This window comes from Anolis carolinensis, unplaced genomic scaffold, assembly GCF_035594765.1.
Source record: "Anolis carolinensis isolate JA03-04 unplaced genomic scaffold, rAnoCar3.1.pri scaffold_10, whole genome shotgun sequence".
NCBI classification, from domain to species: domain Eukaryota; kingdom Metazoa; phylum Chordata; class Lepidosauria; order Squamata; family Dactyloidae; genus Anolis; species Anolis carolinensis.
The window spans coordinates 11,267,526-11,280,703 of record NW_026943821.1 but is presented as its reverse complement, the minus strand read 5'-3'; the positions used below and the strand labels follow the sequence as shown (position 1 = coordinate 11,280,703).

The window sequence follows — 13,178 nt, the reverse complement described above, 5'->3', positions numbered from 1 at the left end:
TTACATTTGCTTGGCAGTCAAAGGCTGGGAACGGACTGGGGGAGTGAATTTTCCACTGTTAACTAACCTGCTTGCATCATTCTCATGGCTAGTGGGAAGATGATGAATCACACTCGGGGGCACTTCGATTATTTGTTTCCACACTATCTAAGCCTTGACACTCTTCCAGAGGCCTTGGACTGGGAAAGAGTGCTCAACAATGTGCCCAAGGGAAAAAAGAAGAGCATCCAAATGTCTTACCAATGCACTCTAGGTGTTGCATTTCATAGTAATAGCCATTGGGGCAGTAGCAGGAGTAGCCGGGACTCTTGTTCACGCAGACACCACCTTTGCAAACCTGAGTGTTAAAGAGCGTGCACTCATCTACATCTATGTTGGGAGAGAAAAGGGATGGATCAAAAAAGGGAATCTCACGCTTTAAAAACCCAACCCACTGCTGCAAGAAAGTCATCCCCGATTCCCTCCCAAGAACAAACCCAAGCTTCATGTTGTGAGACTGTGTGCACAACACATACTCACACCATGGCAATTCCTACCTGCAACAGCACTTCCAGCAATGGGGGAAGCATAGCCTTTACCATGAGGGCACAAGGCCTGGAATTCCACTGAGGAGAAAGAAGGTGTTTTTCAGCAGCTAAGATTTACCAGGCATCACACACCTCATCCAGAACTGTCTATATGGCAAACCCAAGTGAGAATATCCTCCCTCAAAATTATTTGGCAAAAGCTGCTGATAACACCCTTGATAACTAAATGTGACAATTTTGGAAGACCATGTGTGCTGCAGTTTCTCAGTATGTAAGCAAACCTAGGGCCGTGCCCCCCCCCGAAATTACGCCCCCCCCCCCGCCCCAAACTTACAGCCGGCGGCGACCATTGGATTGCCCGCCACAGAACAAGGAAGTATTTTGTATTCTTGCGGGATCTCGCAAAATCTTGTGAGAATACAAAATACTTCCTTGTTCCGCAGCAAGCGACCCAATGGTCGCCGCCACCGCTGCTGCCGCCACTGCTGCCGCTTTGCACCCAGGAAGGGCTGCGCCCGAAGCGGCGCAGCCCATGGGCTTCAATGAAGAACCAGGCCTGGCTGCAGTTTCATGCACCATTACTCGGAAACTTGAGAGGCAATCTGGCCAGTGAGAGATCTGAATCATTCTGAAGGATGAAGATAGCCACTCAGAAATTCCTTTTTCATCCATGGGTTTCCAGCCTTACCTGTCCCTGGGGAAGGGCACACCTGGATGAGGCAGTCAATACCCCAGCCATGGCCAAGGCTGCAGCAACACTCTTGGCGTGTGGCATTCCACGACAAGACATTTTCGCAGGCTTGTGCTGCATCAGGGTCATAGTAGCACTCGCGGCGAAGGCTGTCACCAGGTGCGGAGGGACGAAACTCAGGCCGCGAAGCTTCAGGACGCCTGGGCATGGCTGGGGGACGTGCTGGAAAACAACATTCTTGCTGGGCACTGATACCTTTCAACTGAATTTCCTGACTGTCAGAAAACCCAACATTAGTGTCTTCTTTCATTGTGGAAAGATGGATCTTCATGATCTTTGAAGACCTTTGCCAATTTTAGTGGATTCAAGAAGTCCCACTCTACCATTTGCACCACCAACCCATCTTCTCCCACCCCTAGGTCCATTCCATGGTTCTTCACTAAACCCTTCACTCCAGCTGTGCCCAGCTGTGTCTTTTGAAGGCTGCCCAGCCTGCCCTCCAACCTCCCTCTCACCAGCACCCGACAAAGCAACACAACGTCCAGTCATGGGGTCAAATTCTTCTCCAGCCCGTGGACAAATGCAAAGGAAGGAGCCTTCCACGTTCTCGCATGGTGCAGCTCCACACACCCCTTGCATTGTCTCACATTCATTGGTGTCTGTGAGGCAGAGAAGGAGAAAAAGATGGGAGTAATACAAAGGGAGAGACAAATAATTGAGCATCTGGCACTATCTCCTTTCCTCCCAACCTGTTCAGCACCAGCACCATGCAATGATGACCCACTCGGACCCTTGTGTCCCATAAAAGTGCATCCTGCATGCCTTTCTATCCCTTCCTTGCCAACCACCTTCACATACCTAGGCAGTTCCGCCCGTCCCTGGTGCTGTCGTAACCTTGGTCACAGATGCATTGGAAGGAACCTGGCAAATTCTGACAGACAGCGTGGGCCCCACATGCAGAAGTATTCCTGCATTCATCCACATCTGCAACACACCAGAGCTGGAATTCACTTAGGGCACTTATATGCCTAAGCCCCATGATGCATGTGGGGCAAAATGTCACCATCAGGCATTGGATGGACTCTGAGAACAAGGGAAGTAGCTACACAGACAGATGACAATGCCTTGTATCTGCATTATGGTTGTGCTCGATACTGCTCCTCTACCTGGGAATTCCATGGCACATGTCTGCATGTAGGTGTTTGCACTGTGTTAAGGGGATATGGGTCTGAGTCCCATGTCTTAGCTGCTCAGAGGGATGGACCCTCCTTTAAGTCTCAAACATTGCCCAAGGAGCACTATGAGGGGACTAATAATAATAATAATAATAATAATAATAATAATAATAATAAACTTTATTTATATCCCGCCACCATCTCCCAAAGGGACATGGAGCAGCTCACAAAACACACAGGGTGCGACATACAAAATGTAACAAGTGTAAAACAAAACATAGACAATAAACAGTCAAACACATCATAAATTCACAGTACCCAGGCAAAAATAATAGAATACAGCAATTGCTGTAGATAAAACAGCAGTATTTGATCTCAGAATTGGAAAGTGCAAATAAATAATCTAAAGGTCCTCATATGTATTATTAGAGATTCTAAATATGATCAGAAAAACCAAGTCTTTAATTTTATGCTGAAAGTTTAGGGGGCTAGCCTGATCTCCCACGGGAGGGCATTCCAAAGCCGGGGGGCACCACCAAGAAGGCCCTCTCTCTCGTCCCTACCAACTGCACTTGAGACGGAGGTGGGACTGAGAGGAGGGTCTCCCCGGTAGATCTTAAAGCCTGTGCTCATAGAAAGAGATGCGGTCTCCAAGATAGGTTGGACCCAAAGCGTAAGTCATCTTGAATGCAAAGCCCAAGCATAGGTATCACCTTCCTTGATGTTCTATCTCCCTCCTTCCTTTGTGCCCAACCCTTTTACTTACCTATGCAGTCCCTGGCAGCTGTGGCTTGGTACCCAGTCTGGCAGCTAGCCACACAGTGGTAAGAGCCCAGAGTGTTCTCACAACGTTTCTCCCCACATAGGGCAGCCCCATATTCCTGGCATTCGTTGATGTCTGTAGGGAAGAAGCCACAAGTGTGGGTGGTGGGAATGGAGGAAGCTCAAAGAAAGGGCAACACCTCCTGAGTAGAAGTTGTTCTGAAGTGGTTTATACGATACATGGTTTGTGTGTGGAAGCATGGGGACATACTCATGCATGTTAACATGTGCAGTAGCAGGAAGCAGATCCCTTTGCAACCCCAACCAGGCAGCAGGAGCCTTACTTCCAATGACGAGGTGCTGCATTGGCAGCCTTGGACTCAGAGAAAAAGATCATTTCTGGATTAGATGCTAAGGAGTGATTTGTTAGCTCTCACATTCACACTACAAATTGTTGGGAATCATCCTGGACTACTCAAGTCTAAATGTAGTCAGATAGATGATAGAGTTAGATTGAGGGAATCCTTTCCCCATTTCCAAAGCATGCCTAGATAGGATTCACCATTGTTTCCTGCTTCCCGTCCTATTTAGGTCAGCCCAGCCTTTGATGTTTCTAGAAATGTGATCTCTCCTAGGGCTTTGACATAACTTCCCCCAATTTGGCCTTTTGGAATGTTTATGGCCCTAGAGAAGAACTGCCCCACGAGGCCTGGTCGCCATTCCAGCTTCTTGTTTTGTTCCAGTCCTCTAATAGCCAAGATGTAGCTATCTAGAGCTTTGTTATTTTAATCCCTCTATGTGTATTAGGATAGATTCGATAGTTAGGTCCAAACCTTTTCTATCCATCAATGGATTTCTTTTTACCTCAATAAATGCTTTTAAACTTTAAAGCTAACTTTGCATCCCTTTGCCTTCCTGATAACACAGAGGCCTTCCAAATCTCACACCGCGTAAGTCTCACTGCTGCTGCAATTTTTACTCTGCTATTTTAATGGGAATTTACCTCATAAAGAGGGTGATTAGAGCTTAACGGCTCCTCCATTCCCAACACAAATGATGAAGGCATGAGGGGCAAATTCTCCTTACCCAGAGTTTGAAATTCATAGAAGCATGACATTCTCTCTCCTGTCACTCTCTTCCTCCTTCTCACACACCATCCTCTTTCAAGCTATATCCACATTGAGACTCACCAATGCAATCTCCTGTAGCGCTGGTTCGATAGCCCGTTGGGCACTGGGCCACACAACGATAAGAGCCGACAGAGTTTTCACAACGCTGCGCCCCACAGAGGGCTGCCCCATATTCTTGGCATTCATCAATATCTACAGGGATGAGATTCAAGACAACCCAGGTATTTTCTTAGCACAGGAAAGATTGCAGGAGGAGGCCTGTAAAAGGGAGCTCCCAAACATGCACACAGGTCTCAAAGCAACATGTTAGCTTCCAAGACCAGCCTACAGTGTCTTTTAAATCTTGTGCCATTGGGTGAAGCTGGAAGAATGCCAATGCCTAGGATCCTGATGTCCGGATTGCAATAGATTGGGCAGAAGCTCCCATTCAATTTTTAGTAAGGGAAAAGTTCAAAGTGGAGTTCCAGTGAAGGAACCACACAAGAAGAGCCCTAAAAGCAGAGCAGTTCTAGGCTCCTCAACCTACTCCTCAACCTAATTCTCATTCTGTCTGGCAATAACATGAAAACTTCCTCCAAAAGAGAAAGAAGCTCATGCATGGCATACAGAAGGTCTCTAGTTTCATAGGATCATGGAGCTGAAAGAGATACCAAATGTCATCTAGTCCAACAATCAAAGCACTTCTGACAGATGGGCATCTAGAGCAGCTTCTCCAGGAAAGGAAAGGAAACAAAGACTCAACCTGCCTGCTTGAGTGCATGGAAGGTCACTACTGTTGCTTAGTGCAGACAGTATTTGACTAGGTAGAGCAGTGTTTTGACTGGACAAAAAGCAGCATTTTCAAGATTCTGGAGTGCCTCTGCTCCTCACCTTCACAAGAAGCCTTGTTGGAGCTGCTGCGGGTGCCAGGCGGACAGTAGCAATCAAAAGAGCCCTCTGTGTTGGCACAGTGCCCACCGGCACATGAGGTGCCACTCTGGCATTCATCAATGTCTGTTTGGGAAGGGAGAGAAAAAGAGCATAGGAACACAGCATGACAGAAGGCTGAATCCCAAATAGCCCTGCACTTGAGAACATGCCCCCCCCCCCATCTAAATAACCCAGAACCACCTACCACCAGGCCTGTAGCGAGGGGAAGGGGTTTAGGGGTTCAACCCCCCCCCCCCGAAATTTTTCAAGTTATAAAAAAAATCTCATTTACTCATGAATTTTAACTGGTTAACCAAATCCCCATGCTAAGTCTATGAGATGCAAAACATTAAGAGTCCCTCCAGGCACTATCTCAAGCAGATATTGACAGGTTTGTAGCGGGGAGGGATTTCAAAACCCCTCCTGAAATTTTTTTCTGGCTATGGCCCTGCCTACCACCCATTGCTCACACCCTTCCCCTTGCCCCACAAGGTCCTTACCCACACAGGAGGCCCCATTGGAAGAGATAGTGAATCCCTGGGCACACAGGCAGGTGTAAGAACCCTCCGTGTTGAGGCATTCTCCCCGCGGGAAGCAAAAGTCTCCCTCTAGGCATTCATTAATATCTGGCAGAGCAGACAGGCAAGTGGGAAGATGGAAAAGGAGTGAGACGTAAAGGGGTTGGAAGCGGGGAGGGGAAGAAAATTAAAGAAATGGCAGGGTGCCTTCCGCACCTGTGAAGGCAAACATCTACAAGGGTCACACTTCGCACTCACCTCAAGCTTGCTCAACAATAGGAATTATATGGAAGGAGAGGAACCCAAATCCTCATATTTAGGGTGCCAATTCCCCCCCCCCCCCAATTGGAATGTGCTTCCCATCCTCATCCAGCCACAGCTCCCTCAGGCTTCAGCACTCACCCACACAGGAGGACCCCGTCCCCTCTGTCCGATAGCCCCGGTTGCACTGGCAGCGGAAGGAGCCCTCCGTGTTGAAGCAGCGTCCCTGGGGGCCGCAGGGCGTTCCCGGCGAACACTCGTCAATGTCTGTAGAAGACAGTTGGGGTTATCAGAGAGAGTAGAGCTCTGAGGGTATCATCTCCAAAGCCCTCTTTGTAAATCCTCCATCCAGTTTCTCACCCAAGCACTGGTTCTCAGTAAGGCTGGCCCGGAATCCAGCAGGGCAGAGGCAGCGATAGCCACCAGGCACATTCTCGCAGCGCCCAGTGCCACACGGCAGAGGGGTCTGTTGGCATTCATCCACATCTGCGGGTATGCAGAGGGCAAAGATGGAGAGGTATACAGCAGGCGGTCAAAGATTGAGAGGTACAGCACAGAAGATCCAGTTAGATTCTAACACCGCCCTCCAACCCTGAAAGATCCATCCCTGAACTGGGTGGAGAAGAAAACATGTTTTACATGTGGCCACAATCTTTGCAAATCAGGCCCCACTTCCAGACTGAATCAAGGAGATGGAGTGGCATTTGGTAGCAGAAAAACAGGGCACTCACAGCTGCTGTCTCCTGCAATGCCTGCCACCATGGTAAGCATTCTTACCGACACACTGTGTCCCCTGTGGACTGGGCTGATAGCCAATTGGGCAAGTGCAGCGGTATCCGCCTGGCGCATTCTCACAGCGGCCTGGTTGGCAGATAGGAGAACTCTCCCGGCATTCGTCCACATCTGCAGAAGCACAACATAAATGGCAACTTCTTCCCCCTCCACTACACTTCCCCCAAGCTCCCAATCCCCTTGTTGGGAGAGGCATATCAGTGGTCTGTAAGCTGGAGAACGATCCCAAGTGGGGGACAGGCTTACATTCCAGGGAAGAAAAGGGCTACAGGATCAGAAGTCTCCCACCCTAGAGACATCCATCCAACCTTCATGACAGAGGAAAAGATGCTCTCACCCAAACATTCTGTGCCAGTGGGGCCAGGTTGGTAGCCCGTGGGGCAGGCACAACGGTAAGAGCCTGGTGAATTATGGCAGCGCCCACGGGCACATGGCGGGGGGCTCTGAGAGCACTCATCAATATCTGTAATGAGGAAGAGAGAAGAGGATCAGGAATGCAAAAGAGCTACAGCAAGGATGGGAGGGGGGGACCTGGCCTAGGCATTCCACTTCCACAGCTCCCAAAGTTCTAGTGAACCCCCAAGCTTATTGGGAAAACTAACAATCTGCATGCATATTGAAATGGTTCGGTTGTCTCCATGCTTCTGTCTTTACCTCACTTCTTTCCTGTTAATTTTATGGTACCCTCAATTAACATTTGCATGGGGTTTTGAGGATCTTCTAGAACAGTGGTTGTGCTGTAAGTCATGTACACAACCCTTTGAAGTCAAAGGTTATAAAAGAGAGGTGCTCCCTTTGTTCCCCAGTCTTCTCAGAAGAAGTTTCTTAGAAGAGTGACCGTCATCTTAGAAGAGTGAAGATGACCGTCATCCATTCCAGAGATGTAGCTTGCATGCCACATGGCTTGATCTTCCTTAGGTCTATGCTCAAGCTAGATAAATCTATCCTTTACCATTTATCTTTGGATTATATCTTTTGATGATCTACAATGAAGTTCAGCTGTGCCTGTGTGATCCCTTTTACACAAGTTTTGTGAATAAACTATTTTAATTACATCAACCAGTTTGATGTGGAGTCTTTTGTTTTCTGGCATACTGAATATATATGGAGCCCCCAGATGGCGTAGTGGACTAAGTGACTTGAAGGTTGGGTTGCTGACCTGAAAGCTGCCAGGTTCGAATCCCACCTGGGGAGAGTGTGGATGAGCTCCCTCTATCAGCTCCAGCTCCATGCGGGGACATGAGAGAAGCCTCCCACAAGGATGGTAAAAACATCAAAACATCCGGGCATCCCCTGGGCAACGTCCTTGCAGACGGCCAATTCTCTCACTCCAGAAGCAACTCCGGTTGCTCCTGACACGGAAAAAAAAATACTGAATATATATTCCTTTGCATGCTAAGAACCCCTCAAAGCAAAAACCCAGCTGAAAAATCAGTGAAAATAGTGAAGAGAAGTAACGTGACATCCCTTCTACTGTTCACAGATGCACTAGTAAGGACCAGCATGCGTTCATGGGGTGAAAATCAGCTTCCCAGTTCTCTAATGCCCAACCCACATGTTGTTGTTGTTGTTATTGTTATCACTGTAATAATAAGAATAATAAGAGTCATGGTCGTAGTCATAACCGTAAAGTGATTGCTACATTTTCTTCAAGTCAAGTCCACCTTGAAGCTCTTCACTCAGTTTCCATCTTCCTTTCCTTTCCAAGGCACTGTGGTCCAATTGTATTGGATATAGATTGCCATTTACCTCTCCACAGAACACTAACCAAAAATGCAAAGCAGGGGAAGGAAAGGCTATTCCATTCCTCTGTGTCTCTCAAAACTTAGCACCCCTTACCTCGGCATTCAAAGCCAACTGGATCAAGTTGGTAGCCACTTGGGCAGGAACAGCTGAAAGAGCCAGGTGTGTTGTAACAGCGTCCATTGGCACAGGGTGGAGGTGTTTTGGCACACTCGTCAATGTCTGGAGGGGAATGAAGAAAAACAAACAGGCAAGCAATGTGCCACCATGAGCCAAAAGCAGAGAAAGAGGCAGGTTAAGCCCTTTTAGAAAGGGGATTCCAAGGGGGTGAGGGTTTCATGCGGAACATACCATGGCATTCTGCTCCAGATGGGTCAGCCTGGTAGCCAGCCCGGCACCTGCAGCTGAAGCTGCCCACCGAATTCTCACAGCGGCCACCAGCACAAGGGCGAGGGCTGCGTCGGCATTCGTCCACATCTGGAGAAGAGGTGAGGGGTAGATTGAAGGAGAAACTTTCATGGCCATTTTGTGTTCAGTGGAATACTCACTCAGGATGACCAAACTGACTAGGGTTTTTGGAGTGTTCCCAATCTCCACCCTCCCAAATGTAGCCCCCTAAATCTTCCCCATTAACTCCAGCTCTGAGTATGTGCAGAGTGTCCTTCCAATTCAGTCAGTAACTGTGGATATTAATATAGTGATGGCAACTCTGGGAAGCCCTCCGCAAAGGCATTGTGCCAAGAGCAGCACCTTCAAAGTTTCCCCTTTTACTTGCCCTCTTGCCCAACTCACCGACACAGTGGGTGCCTTGAGGGCTCAGCCAATAGCCACGCTCACAGACACAAGTGTAGCCTCCCTGGCGAGGGATGCAACGCCCTGGACCGCACACCTGGGGACGTTGCTCGCACACACCTTGGCCAGCCACTGGAGGAAGAAAGGATGTCACCACTTGGTCGTCTTCTGGGGATCCTACATCTTACTCCTTGCCCCAACCTACCATGCCCCCCTTCTGTTTGCCCTGCCAATGGAACCAACCCAGATAGAGATGATAGCCAGGAGCAGCCTCATTTCATTTACCTGGCACAGAAGGCTCGGGGGGTCCAGGTGGTACAGTCGGCACAGGCCAGGGAGGCTGGCGGCCCTGCAGGGAAGTGGGCAGGGGGGTCCAGCGGACTGTGAAGGAAAGGAGACATCTGGCATGAAGATGAGCAGGATGCATTTATACCTCATCAGTCACTGCTGCAGGAAAGGAAATGCCCCCAGACACACACAATACCCCTCTTTGCAGAGGGGTGTTGTGTGGGGCAAGGTAGTACTGTCCCTGCTACAGAAGGCAAGCTAACCAGCATCTCCGTTTGTCATTGCATGCTCTGCACACATGGCAGCATCCCCACAATAAGGGAAGAAGCCCCTTATATGCCTTCAAGTCAACCCTGTATGAATATCCAACCACAAGGTTTTCCAGGCAAGAAGGATTCAGAGCAGGTTTGCCATTGTCTTCCTCAGAATATGAGAATGGGTTCCCATAGCTGAGTGGGAAAGAGAATTTGGACCCTGGACTCATCAAACCACTATCCCACTGTCCTGGATTCCCAGAAAGCTGGGTTGCCTCTGAACATCCACTGAGATCAGAGCAAGATGTTAACCTACTGATGGCTGGTGCCGTTGTTGTCCGAGGTGGCCTGGCAGCAGGTTCCCGTCCTGGTTGCTGGCGGCTGATTGGCACGCGAGGAAGATCTTGGCCGAGGAAACGAGTGTCGTAACGGAGGTCAGAGGCTGAATAGTGATAGCCGGGCCCAGCTGGACAGATCTCCTTGAATCCATCTGCCAAATGCAGGAGGAGAATGAAGATCTCAAACAATAGCCTGTCTAGAACTAACACTCAGCCCTTCCCCTTAATTGTGTGTGTGTATCTGATACACGTGCACACAGGGAAGGAGGGAGAAAGCATTTGGTACACCCTTCTTTTGTTCTTAGAAGATAGACAGTCATATTCCCCCTCTAACATCTCTTCAAGGCTTTGATACAGCAGAGAAACTTGCTGGGAAGACTCTCCCACTACTACCACCACTAGCCTTCTTTTCACCTGAGCCAAAAATCGGGCAGCGTTCACAGCCGTGCCCCCAGGCCTTGCCCACTCGGCTGCAGCAGCAGATCTGCTTGGTGATGTTACGCAGGATGGGTAGGGAGCACCCGCCATCTCGCAGCACCCGGAAGCAGGGACCCTTGGCCTCGGAGATCACATGATGGGCTGTGGGGAAAGAGAGAAGAATGCCATGAGCAAGAGGAAGGGAGTATTAGCGACCAGCATTGCTTTGGTTTGGGGGGGGGGGGTTCTCTCCTGGGGTCCCTAATAGCTCAAATGTTGTTTCAAAGTGGAGAGAAAAGCAAGACAGGGCCTGCACATACAACCTGCAGCCTGCTTGCCATGCTCGCAAAGCCTTGACTGTCTTTCCTCCATGTTCACACTCCCATTGCTCTGGATTGTGATGGAGAAGAAGAGAAGCCAGGCATGACTCCATCATGCCCAGACTTCATCGGCTAGTGAGAATCCCTCCCTCCCTTCTAGCTGCCATTGCTCTGCCATCCCTTCTCTTCCTGTGAGCCTTGTCTTACTCAGCTTGAGGGCAGGGAATAAGCTCAACTGCTTTGTAAGTCACTTACAAAGTGACTTCTTGACAGAAGGCCAGGTTATAAATACAACCACGCCATCAAGATGCTATGCTACACCAGAAGATACACTGCATTCCATCAATAGCAGAACTTAGCTTTTGGAGCTGGCCCAAGAAATCTCTCTCTCACTGATCAAAGGAAGGGGGAAACACATTTGAAGAGGGTCAGCCATTGAAGGCTGTCCACCACATGTTGGAAATAACAACCTCCCAAGCCTCTCACTATTTGTTTGTTATATATATGCTAATCAGTATTCTAAGTGTATGTTGATTTGCCAGTTTGACTGTACCTCTTTGGTGTGAGAGGGGTTATAGACATGTGATTGTACTGAACATGTTCAGACTCAGGACTCCATTTTGTATTCTATATGTATCCAGATCTCAGTGAAGGTGGAAGCATGTTGCTGTTTGGACTTCAATGAATGCATGTATGTTTATGGACTGCAGTGAGTACAACTATACTAAAGACTATAGACTATGGATTAAGAATGACACCCTGTGCACTCAACACAGAGAGAAACTATATTCTATCTATAACTGAACTTTAATAAGAAATGTGCCTGTATGGTGAATTAATACAAGATATTTATGAGTAAATAAGATATGTTATTTTTCAAAGAAGACTTTGTTTTTATCTCTGAGTGAACATTTTAAACTAAGAGGTTTCAAGAGAGTATATATGTTTTGGCAACTGCAATTTCAACTTCAAAGAAACAACCATCCTCTGCTAACCAAATATATTTTTGTAGTGGCATGTCTTTGTCCTTGGCAGTTCAAAAACATGGTTCTTCAGTCTAACAACTGAGTTACCTGTGTGCCATTACATGAATGCTTATAAATATCACTTGTTCAAAGGGTTGACTTCTAACAAGGTCATGCTTTTCTTGACTTGTGGTTTTCAAAATGTGGTCTCCACATGTTCATGGAGATTTGCCAAACAGATATGACATCATTTTTCCAATTATTTTCCAAAACCACACACCAGTCATAATTGAGCTTGTGGTAGGATATAGCTAGACTACTCCAGCAAAAACAGTTTACCATTGGATTACAAATGTCATCCAGGGAGACTGAATTCAGATAACTAGGCATAGGGTCTAGCACTCTGTGTTGTTAATCTTGCATGTTTTGAAGTCCTTTCTGACTTATGGTGACCCTATAACGGTACTTTTCTTGGCAGAATTTGTTCAGAAGGGGTTTTCCCTTTCTCTTTCTCAAAGGTGAGAGGTAGTGTAAGTCATGCTTTTTCACCAAATCCATTATCAAGCAGGGATTTGAACCCTGGTCTCCCAGTGCCCTAGTCCAACATTCAAAGCACTGTATTACTCTGACGCTCAAAGAGAATGACAACAAAAAACGCCCAAAACTGAATCAGGCCAACCTCCTGTTTCTTAGCACAGTGGTCAGTAGATACATACTCCGTGTACCTCCTTACTTGGAAGCTGAAAAGCAGGATAGAAGCACAACCCTCCTTTTGCCCCATTCATGTTTCCCAGCAACTGGCATGCAGAGGTCATTCTATGACAACCCTCCCCTTTCCCCTCCATAATTGGTATCTAGTACTGCTCTTATTTTATTAAGCCCAGCTGTTCATCTCAGAACTTTTAGGATTAAAATTAATCAATCCTTCTCCCCCCTTTCAAATGCAAATCTCATTGTATATCTCCAAAGAATTTATCTTAAATAAATGGCTGCATAACCCAACCTTCGCCAACCCATTGTCTTGTGGATGTTTTGGACTTCAGATCCCATGATCTTTCTACATGGCCATGATAGATAGGGGCTGATGGGATTTGCAATCCAAAACATTTAGAGGGAATCAGGTTGGGGGAAAATCCCTATTTGTTTGAGCACAGATACAAAAACCCTGGCTATGAAAATTACATCACATTCCTTGCAAAGGGATCATTTTGTTCTATGTGAAGCTGAGATTCGTGCTAGATTTGCTGTTATTTTGGAACAAGATTTGTTTACTTCCATCTGGCTTGTTTCTTCTTT

At 47.6% G+C, this 13,178-nt stretch overlaps 1 protein-coding gene across 4 annotated transcripts in view; it reads right to left on the bottom strand.

The window, feature by feature from the left end:
- Positions 1-13,178, bottom strand: part of ltbp4 (latent transforming growth factor beta binding protein 4) — a 64,931-nt gene that overhangs the window by 13,156 nt on the left and 38,597 nt on the right. For all 4 annotated transcript variants that reach the window (XM_062962229.1, XM_062962227.1, XM_062962228.1 and 1 more), the window contains 19 exons: positions 10,595-10,759; positions 10,159-10,332; positions 9,586-9,681; positions 9,301-9,432; positions 8,860-8,985; positions 8,605-8,730; positions 7,103-7,228; positions 6,751-6,876; positions 6,334-6,459; positions 6,115-6,240; positions 5,695-5,820; positions 5,156-5,278; positions 4,346-4,477; positions 3,160-3,291; positions 2,077-2,202; positions 1,734-1,877; positions 1,216-1,440; positions 537-605; positions 241-369 (listed from right to left, as the gene is read on the bottom strand). In XM_062962229.1, coding sequence (XP_062818299.1) covers positions 241-369; positions 537-605; positions 1,216-1,440; positions 1,734-1,877; positions 2,077-2,202; positions 3,160-3,291; positions 4,346-4,477; positions 5,156-5,278; positions 5,695-5,820; positions 6,115-6,240; positions 6,334-6,459; positions 6,751-6,876; positions 7,103-7,228; positions 8,605-8,730; positions 8,860-8,985; positions 9,301-9,432; positions 9,586-9,681; positions 10,159-10,332; positions 10,595-10,759 — 2,529 coding nt within the window. The remainder of the gene's footprint in view (positions 1-240; positions 370-536; positions 606-1,215; positions 1,441-1,733; positions 1,878-2,076; positions 2,203-3,159; positions 3,292-4,345; positions 4,478-5,155; positions 5,279-5,694; positions 5,821-6,114; positions 6,241-6,333; positions 6,460-6,750; positions 6,877-7,102; positions 7,229-8,604; positions 8,731-8,859; positions 8,986-9,300; positions 9,433-9,585; positions 9,682-10,158; positions 10,333-10,594; positions 10,760-13,178) is intronic.